Raw genomic sequence first — 10,000 nt, forward strand, 5'->3', positions numbered from 1 at the left:
GCAGTATAAAACGTATTTTTAATAACTCCATTAATATGAAAATAGGATGAGAAAAGAGGGCTGTTAAAAATATTGCATCCTTAGTCTTTTTGGCCGTTTTGATTATCCTCACTTAATTTAAAAACTTGACAGTAATAGTATGATATTCACAGCAAATTGAAAATGAATGCCCATGAGAAGTCAAGAGAAATATAAATTTAAAAATAGAAAGGTGGTCGTGTGAAGGAAGGTATGTTGGTAGTAAAACGGTTTAGCAGATAAACTGGTACTTGAATTTATCCTGATGTCGCTATGCAGAAATAATTAGTGGCGAACTTAATGGTTTCCCTGCATTCAAGAGTCACTGTTTATCTTGACTGGTCTTAAACCGTTAGTAACACTGTTATACATGGTAAGTATGCTGATCTCAAACTAGAGGGTTACTAGCCCCAGTAAACATTGTTTTCATGATACGACGTACCTAGACCCACTCGGTCGCTTGTGGCCTCTCTGTTGATCCAGAAGGACACCCACGAGAGGACTACAATCAGGATACAAGGGACATAGACTTGGATGAGGAAGTAACCTGCACTCCTCGACAAGTTGAAATTCACCTGTAGTGCCGAGTACATTCCTGCAAATAAATGAACACGATGGAAATTAAGTGTGATGTCTTGAATGGAACATTTTCAATTTGTTACTATCAGTATGTTCTGTTAACTTCAGTTATGAGGGTGATGAAACTTGATGAGAATTGCTGAGCAGTTGTGTATGAACTTCAAGTACAGTGGTATATATTTAAGTTATGGTGAATAAAGGTGGGACCATTCTCTTGCGGCATTATGTGGAAATGAACCAGCTGACAGGGAGGCCAAAGGTACCACACTTGTAAGAGAATAGTCACTGAAACTTGCATTCTAAATAGATGGCACCAGGGGTGGTTATCCCCACTACCAAGTAAGAAGAATACAGGAAGATTCAAGGAGAATTGGGTGTTTGGGAGTTGACTATTGGAGTCCACTGTGGTAGTTCCCCCATATGTTAAGTAAATTCTGGCAAACAATTCCGGATACAATCATTTATAGAGGAAAAACAATTCAAATGGTAAGAATATTTCAGAAATTTTAATTGTCAGTGTAGATAACCTTATGGAATCTCTGTGAGGTGCCAAGGTTTTTATTTTCTGATAAGAAAAAACTTAACGCTCCTTGATGCCTGAAAGAAATTCTTAACAATAAAGTTGCTGAATAATAGATAAGTTCCAGTGCTTGACCCCATGGCCTAAGCAGCAGTATCAAATCAAAGATTATTTGAGAAGGACTATGCAGGATGCTTATCATTTGCTTAGCTCCTGCTAAACCCAATAGTAAACACTACTCGACAATATAATATATTTAAACGGAACGCTTTATTGTAGTAACGTTTCGGCTCTTTCTCGAGTCATTCTCAAACTGCATCTCAGTTCCAGAGTAAAATTACTAAAATTTAGTTGCAGATGCTAGCATGATTGCTGTTGACGGACGAGATAAGCTGCTTTGATATGAAGTCTTAATTTACTTTTGAGATACCTTGGGAAAACCGAAAAGATTAATGAAAATATTTGTTAAATTGAGTTTATAGTGAATGATATGTATGAACTACATTCCTTTCCTGAGGTACTGGTTAGAAGACCCATTCCTTGAGAGGCCCTTGCTTCTGTTTTATTATTAAATATAAGCATCTTAGCTACCCGAGTTAAATATCTTAGCAACCCTTATATGCTTTCAGGTTGCGAACATTCTTCTGAATTTCTGGAAAGGGATATCCAAAACATCTTTAAAATGGATATCTAATACGGATATCTAATACTTTGTAAAGTGCTGGATTAAACCTTAAACCTGATTTTTTGGTTTAATGATATTGATAGGGGATCCTTTGCACTATATTTCTTCTTGGCTGGCCTTCGCTAAAATGGCCACTTTTTCATTTTCCTGATGTTACGGCCTTCCTTGTCATTTTCTTTCTTGGTTTAAGTGTTACCTTTTCATTAAAACCAGCCTGTTCTTTGCTTCCTATATTAGCGGTTGCCATTCTTGCCACCTTGACCTCTTCAATCATATCTCCCAGCTGCATAGAATCTTTGCAGCTGCCTGCAAACGTTAGGTGAGTAACTCTCAGTTTGCTTGTTGTTTGGTACTTGTGATTTAGGCTAGCTACCTGTTGATTTTTCTCGCAGGGTCTGAAAAGTTGCGGCTGACTTTCTCATTAGTTCTTCTCACATTGAAGAGAAAGTACCGACTCTTTAACAGACAGGTTTTGAAATTCTGTCAGAATGTGAATGAGAATCCGATTTTGGCTGACGAAAGGTTTGGAAATCAAACACAGCCAACCAATGGAATGTACGATACGTAAGAGGGAGATGGTGTGCAAAAAAATGAGATTATATAGAAAATATGCTATTGAAAATATATTGAAGAAATCTTCAGTATGTCGAAGGCAATGTTACACCAAGAGCCTGCAATTAGTTTGCATTGGAATAAAGACAAAGTTGAATTATGCAAGTTTTTATCATCATTTTGATCTACCAAAATCGTTCATGAAAGTAGAAGGTGTATGAATAGCAGTCGCTGATGGGGATTCCATATGTAGGCCTATTTGATAAGATCAGTCTTAAAAAAGATGATGTGATGAAATGGATTCTCCAAGTGAAAGGATTTTAAGAATGGTCTTAGCAAATGAGAGGGCGCTTTTAGTTCTGTGAAGAATAGAAGACTTAAGTTTTTGTTTGAAAGTATACGTGTATAATGGACATTTTGTTTGTTAACTTGTGTATGTAATCGTGTTTGAGAGAGAAAGTAGTCCTTGGTTAATGTTTCTAAATTCTCTTAATAATAACAGGGGAAAGACTTTTTATATATTATGCACACGCAGTGCTCTAGTATTTTTAGAATGAAGAGATGCAATTTATGGAAGCCAGTCAACTTTTCCTTCTCCACTGAATATCCAAGGCATATCGATTCCTTTATACCTTAAAAAATTGTTGGGCTTATGGTTTTCCTATTCACCCAAAATTTAGGTAATAAAACAGTATCCATAATTTTTTTTTCTATGCAGCAGCGATAGACCATGGATGATACAGTAAACGATTAGACTTACTTTCTGTTCGTTCAGCCCAGCCATGCTTATCAGTGGACCCCTTCGTAACCAGGAAGAATGAAGGTAACCGTGGTCTGAGCTCGGAATTATACATATTGTACATGTGGTTGGGGTTTCACCTCTCGGTCCTTTAATATTACCGAAATTTTTGACGGCATAGTGAGTACGTTAGTGGAAATGTTTATTGAGGCCACCTTTAAGAAGTATCCTGTTTATCCACCTAATTTGAACCTCCATTTCCACCTCTAGAATTAGTGAATAATACTTGGTTCGCCGAATGTCAACATATGGCGAAGTAGGGCCCAATACCAAAAGTTATTCATTCCATTCACTGGAAAAATGTCACAGATTTTCTAGCAGGGCCTTGGAATTGGAGGCTATGAAGTCCTGCATTAAATCACCGTTCCCACTATACCTTATTTACTGTCGTATGTTCCATATGTATTTTTTTCCAAATAAATTTATTATTCAGTTGACTACTCTGCCCTTTTGTTTGTTTTGTTCTCTCTGTCTCGTTTTCGTATTGCCAGTAGCCAAGCCAATCGGCTGGCTTGCTTGCTTCAAGTGCACGTGCTTCGAATAAGACAGTGTATATATATATATATATATATATATATATATATATATATATATATATATATATATATATATATATGTGTGTGTGTGTGTGTGTGTGTGTGTGTGTGTGTGTGTGTGTTCTAGATTCTCCATATTGATTTTATGCTGTTTGAATGGTGGTTGTTTACTCATTTGCTGCATGATCATATATGGTTACATACGAACCTGCATAGCACGAACGCATGTGTAAGTTAGGAAAAGAACAGACAAAGGTTCTTGGGTTATTTTTTGTACCGTTATAAAATAATTTGTATAAGGTTGAAGTACCATCCTTGATAGTGATTTTACGATACATATTTCAGTTGTAAATTATTGTTTGAATGTAAGACTGCGAAGGTAAAATTTGCTGTCTGCATGTGTAAATTCTTCATGTCGACATTTTAAGTAACGAGAAAATAATAGGGATTAGAGTAGGCGTCAAGAAGAGGTATAAATTGTGCTGCTGGGTATTTCATTCCTTAAAAAGAACTATGGAGTAACTCAGGCAATCTAATCCGATTTGCTTGTGAGAGCGAGCAGTATATTCTGCTGCAGGCGGTCGGAGTCTGTTCTTAGCATGTTAACTTGATTGCACTTGACACTAATGAGCGAGAAATTAGCGACGAAGCACAAGAGAGCGGAGATTATCCCTGAGGCCACGAGTTTTCCTTTACTCTCCACTTTTTCACTCATGGTATTCTCCCATTGTGCAGTGACACAGAGCCAGATGAAAAGATGCAAGTCATGTCATCTCATATGTTATCTGTTGCATGCAACTACTGTTGTCTCGGAGAACTTAAGATCCACAAGTCTTAATTATGGTGTGGTCGTATTTTTTTTTTCTTCTAATGCTTCAGGAGACAGCGAGTGACTACACCTGGTGATGCACGTTTATTGTAAATCGGCATTTTGTTTTATTTATGACAAGCTTTTTGTTCAGAATTCATATTCCCTATCAGTTTTAATTCGGGAAATAGTCTTTGAATTTTTATGCTCTATTAAGCATAGATCTAGTCCAATGATATTTGTTTGTACCCTCTCTATTATATTGAAGATTTTAAAGCAATATTTTCTTGTTCATTGGATTTTGCTGTCAGTGACGAATTCTTGTTTAACAAATGATTTTGGTAAACATTCACTCTTCGTACTGTCGTAAGGTTATATATGTGTGCCTCCTTTCAGTCTTGATTAATGTATTATATAGTGTATAATAATTAATCAAGACTCACAGACACACACACACACACACACACACACATATATATATATATATATATATATATATATATATATATATATATATATATATATATATATATATATATATATATAATTACCAACAATACCTTTTCATAGCCTAAGGCTTAGACTATGACAAAGTATTGTTGGTAATGTGTATAATATGATTTTAATTAGAATTTCGCGTGGACCGTCGATAAAACGAACACATAGTAGTTAATTAATTGAGTGGGGCGTTGAATGGCTTTCTCGGCACCAGCGCCGGGCCTTGTGGCCCAAATTTCATACATTCATTCAAGTAATTAAGTGGGTAGTTTTTAAGGGGTGATTCTTTGTTTAGACGGCGTTTCAAAGGATAGTTCACTAATATATTATTTTAAAGCATTATGGACAACGTCTTTGAATATCATGTTACTTTTATGCATGTAATGGCGCAGCGTAGGCCAGCAATGAATTATTCTTAACTCCGTGAACATTGGTACGTGATAGTAGGTCGTGTATTTTGTCGAGTCAAGCACGAGTCTGGTAGCAGTTGTGGTGGTTGTGTGGATTATTCAAAGTATTTAACCTGCATGGCGCCTCTGGGAGCCTGATCATTCATGAAGCCTTACAGTATATATTCATTCATTTTGATAATACATAATAAATTATTATTATTCAATTCAGTTATTGTAATCTTTCTGCGAATTTTTGCTGTGTAATTACAATGGAGGATGCTGTTTTGCTCAGCGCTTTTGCAAGGATAGGTGGACCTTTATGCTTGAAGTGGCGCTTGTCACCTGTATATAGCCTACTGCTTGGTTTAGAACCCGGTCACAATATCATGTAGGTAGGTAGTTAGCTTAGCACATTCACCTCGGTGTTTTCGAGAAGGCTTTACGTATTTTGTGGATAACGTTTTAGATCATCAGAATTTGTTCATAAAAGTATACCATCCCTTCAGCCACGGATATTTAGGAAAGGATCTGAGTAAAGCTTTCCTTTTATAAATAACTGCAGACTGAAAACTGTGGATCGCTTTTTCCTATTGACACGTCTGGGCTGGCAAAGCTGCAAGTTTTTTCTTGATTTGTTATTGATAAGGGAAACCGGAGCAATTGTATTTTGGTACATTTTAGTTAAGTTTTCATTTCGAGGAGACGGATTTACTCTATAAGTATTCTCATTATAAGTAAACAGCTGTATTGGATGACTGATAATAATTTATATTGAGATGTACGATGATTGAGATGTTCGAGGGACTTGACCTTTTTTGTTGGCTATCAATACCAGGTTTACAAGAGCGCATGATCGTACCTGAGTGATATATTAAATAAGTTAATTATTCATAATATTACAGTAATGTCATGTCTGTAGTATTTTTGCATATCCATTTTCCTTTCGTTACCAGATACGTCTTAATTCTTAGGTAGTACTTAGCAACGCGGTTATGGGTATCTTCTGTATTTAACATTTTGGTACCAGTTGCACAGCTGTCAGTTGAATAGTCGCACAGGATTCAGTTAACATGGATGTCAGTTTAGTAGCATAGTCACTAAACCAATAACTGCTTTTACCTATAGTTACTTTGTAGAATAGCAAATAAACCTACTTTCATTTATTGCGAATAAGAATTTGGTGTCTGAGGTACCACGTCATTATGGAATTGATAGAAGTACTTCATGAGTGAGTTTTGCAGGGTAGACGACTGTCTTGCTAGATATGGGAATCTTGAAAAGAACATTTTTAGAGGTTGCCTGAGTATTTTCCTTTATAGTTTCTAGTAAATGATCTTGGTACCCAACATGCAGACATCTTAGACGCGCATAAACCATGTTACGCTGGTATGCACCTTGATTTTTTTTCCATTTTTCTCTCCCGGGGAAAGCACTGTTTTCTTATTGTTATTTTGTAAGGTCTTTAAGAAACGCGAAGGGCCCATTCCTCAGCGCAGCGGCACTTAACCCAGAATTTTTTTTCTCACATAGTCACAGCTAACATGAAGGGAGAATGATCAGACCAATGTGCTTTACCCATGAAATACCGTTTGGTGATCGAGAAGCATACCTCCCCTAACTTTTCTTCCCTGTAACTTAATACACACATACATATATATATATATATATATATATATATATATATTATAATTTTGTGGGAAAGTAACCTTTAAACGATTACTCCAGTAAACTGAAATGTGTTTGTACTTGATAATATAAATGAATTTTTCATGACTTCTGGGTCTTAAAGCCTCCAAAGTTTTCTTTTGTGATCCTTAGAGTTGTGGCTTCTCGCTTATTCTATCCTCTTTGCAGTGACCTTCATACCTTTCGTGTCTAAGCTATTAGTTTTAATACCTTCTTATCCTGCATATTGAGGTCAATGTCAGTCTTAATTGATAATGTGTGGAACTGTTTCTGCAGATCTGAGCAGTATCTTTGACTTGGGCTGATGGAACAATTTACATCAGTTCTCCCAAAGCAAAGATTCATTCTATTTTCGCCTGATACTAGTTTAGATTTCCCTTTCAGGTTTGGGAGTTTTTAAATTTAACCCCTCTGGTATATTAGTATTTCTAATATAAAGTTTCGTGGTATGGTCTCATATTGAACCTGGACTAGTCTTCCCCAGGAGTTTTTGGGTGGTTGTATGGTAAAGTTTCCCTCATAATGTTGAAGATTTCCTCATTCTGTTCTGGGTTGTTGTGAATCAGAGGTTCATATATCAATTTTACATGATTGTTCCATCAAACATTACTGCTTCAGCTCCACTTCACGATTGCTGCTGCTTTGCTTATTTGACAAACATGATTCAAGACATCGTATCCGAGAGGTTTTTTGGTTGGGTGCCACAACCATATCCTCTGCCTTATTGTTTTCAGTAATTTAACACCACACTGCTGTGTGAAATAGGGAACTTGGGGACTGGTTGTTAGATTGATCCTTCTTTAGATTATGAAACTTTGCCCTTCTGTGTTTCCTTTAGTATTTCTCAGGTTTTAGTCTCATTACAGAAATTAAAGTTCCATTGTATATTTTTCTTCGTTCCTGCGTAGGTAACGGGTCAGGATATTCAAACTGGTTAGGGTCTTTTGTCAGTGGCGTATCTTGAAAAATGTAATAAAAACCGTAAAAGGGGATCTTCCTTTGAAATTGAGACTTGATGGAAGGTTTATATTCGATAACAACGGGCATGAGGAGAAGGGCCTCTTTAGCTTTTGAGTAAGTACTGCTTGGTTAACAGAATAAATACTCAGAGTTGCAAAGCCTTTTTAGAAGAATAATGTCCCTAAACTGCTGCTACTTTTTTAATTCCGGAAGTTTCAGTTTAATATCCGGCAATTCATCATGCACAATAATATCCTCAAACGAAAAATGTGTAAAGTAATGAGAGGTTGAATGTCTTAATCTTATGCGCTGGAAAGAGCATAAGGCAAGAAGTCGTTATCCTTTTATTCTCAAGATTTACATATTTAGGTCGCTTCGGTATTTTTTTCAGTACCTATTGATAATCTGAGTCAGTAGTGTGTTTCTTTGGGCGTGACCGTACTGAATAACAGCGGTTCCCGTGCAGATCATCAGACCAAACTTTTATGAATTAAAATCAAAACAAAATGTACGTGGAAAATATATCGGGTGTTTCGAAATTAGAGGCCCCCCCCCCTCCACAGAACAAATGGAAAGTTATGAAGTTTTCTGCTATAGCCTATCTCGAAGTACATTATTTTAAGTTTCTATTAAGCTATTTTTCATTGTACATTTCTGTATTTTCAGACTAAGTGACGGAGTTAGATACAGCCATGGCTAACGACTCAGAGGAGATCAGATGGATTGACCGAATCCGGGCTATAACCTTCAGAGAGGCCAGGGATGCTGGCGCATCCTTTATTTCACGTTCCTGGATAGCTACAGTAAATACATTAAAAAAGATGAATCCTTTGTTAAAAGAAACTGGAACAAAAATCCATATGACTGTCATCGAGAAAAGAGGGAGAATCTTGGAAGGCCTGAAGTCCTTTCTCAGGAGTCAAAAGAGACATCATAGCTGAGGCAGTGGGTGGACCAAGAAAGTCTTTACGTAAATTGGCGCTTGAACTAGAAACAAAAAGGGGAAAGAAGAGAAGTTATAGTGCTGTATATCGTGAGTTGAAAAAATCTGGTATCAAGATGTTTCATGTTATCAGCAAGCCCAACATCACTCAGCAACAGAGAGAAGACCGTGCATGGTTTTGTGGTTCATTTCTTAAAGATTGGGATGAAGCTGACTTTTTCCATGTTGCCACATCAGATGAATTCTCCATTTACACAGTCAGGAAACCAAATCATAAAAATGACATCATTTAGGCTGCAAAGTTGGATGATATCAGCGATGACGTGCGCCATGGCCAAGTTATGAAATTTCCTGAATGTTTGGGAATTTTTCTCTGTTTCACAGCCAAACGGTTAATGTAGATCACCAAAGAAAAAGGACAGGCATGGAATGGCGAATACTTCAGAGAAACTGTGCTCACTGGTGGAGTATTTCCTTTCCTCAAAGATCCTGAAAATGTGTTATCAGTTGAAGAAGTCACATTTTTGCATGATAAGGCGCCATGTTTCAAGGCTCTTCAGACAGTAGCTGCTTCGAAACAGTGGTATCGATTTCTTCTCGTCAAGTGAATTTCCAGGTAGCTCCCCTGACCTTAATGTGTGTGAAAACATTGGTAGTATCTTAAGGATCGTGTTGAAGTGCGCACAGTGAACTAAGATGGTATACCAAGCCTCGACGACCTGTGAAGAGAGGTGACCGAAGTGCTTAGGGAAATGGAGTTTGTCTCAGCTGTTATGCAATTTACTGAAATCATACCCCTCAAGAATGCAGGCTGTGGTACAGGCAGATGGAGGCCACACACAATATTAAATACTCAGAGAGAAACTTAAATAAATACCTGTTCTGAATTACTTTTGTTTTTGTCCATATCAGTTTTAGTTTATGCTGTAGAGGGGGGACTCTAATATCGAAACACCCTGTATATTATCAGGAAAATCAGAGAACCATATATTTGTGTTTTAGGTAACTTAGTGCTTTCGTATAA

The 10,000-nt window shown here is 36.9% G+C and overlaps 2 protein-coding genes across 2 annotated transcripts in view; one reads left to right on the top strand and one right to left on the bottom strand.

Annotated features, from left to right (window-relative positions):
* LOC136835369 (broad-complex core protein isoforms 1/2/3/4/5-like) overlaps nt 1-10,000 on the top strand; it is a 946,407-nt gene that overhangs the window by 27,084 nt on the left and 909,323 nt on the right. The gene's annotated exons all lie outside the window — the stretch shown is intronic.
* The window catches only part of LOC136835372 (gamma-aminobutyric acid receptor subunit alpha-2), a 233,899-nt gene that overhangs the window by 9,200 nt on the left and 214,699 nt on the right, over nt 1-10,000 (bottom strand). Inside the window, exon 8 of the mRNA XM_067098832.1 lies at nt 461-613. Within this exon, the coding sequence (XP_066954933.1) occupies nt 461-613 (153 nt within the window). The remainder of the gene's footprint in view (nt 1-460; nt 614-10,000) is intronic.

This window comes from Macrobrachium rosenbergii, chromosome 55 (assembly GCF_040412425.1).
Source record: "Macrobrachium rosenbergii isolate ZJJX-2024 chromosome 55, ASM4041242v1, whole genome shotgun sequence".
NCBI lineage: Eukaryota > Metazoa > Arthropoda > Malacostraca > Decapoda > Palaemonidae > Macrobrachium > Macrobrachium rosenbergii.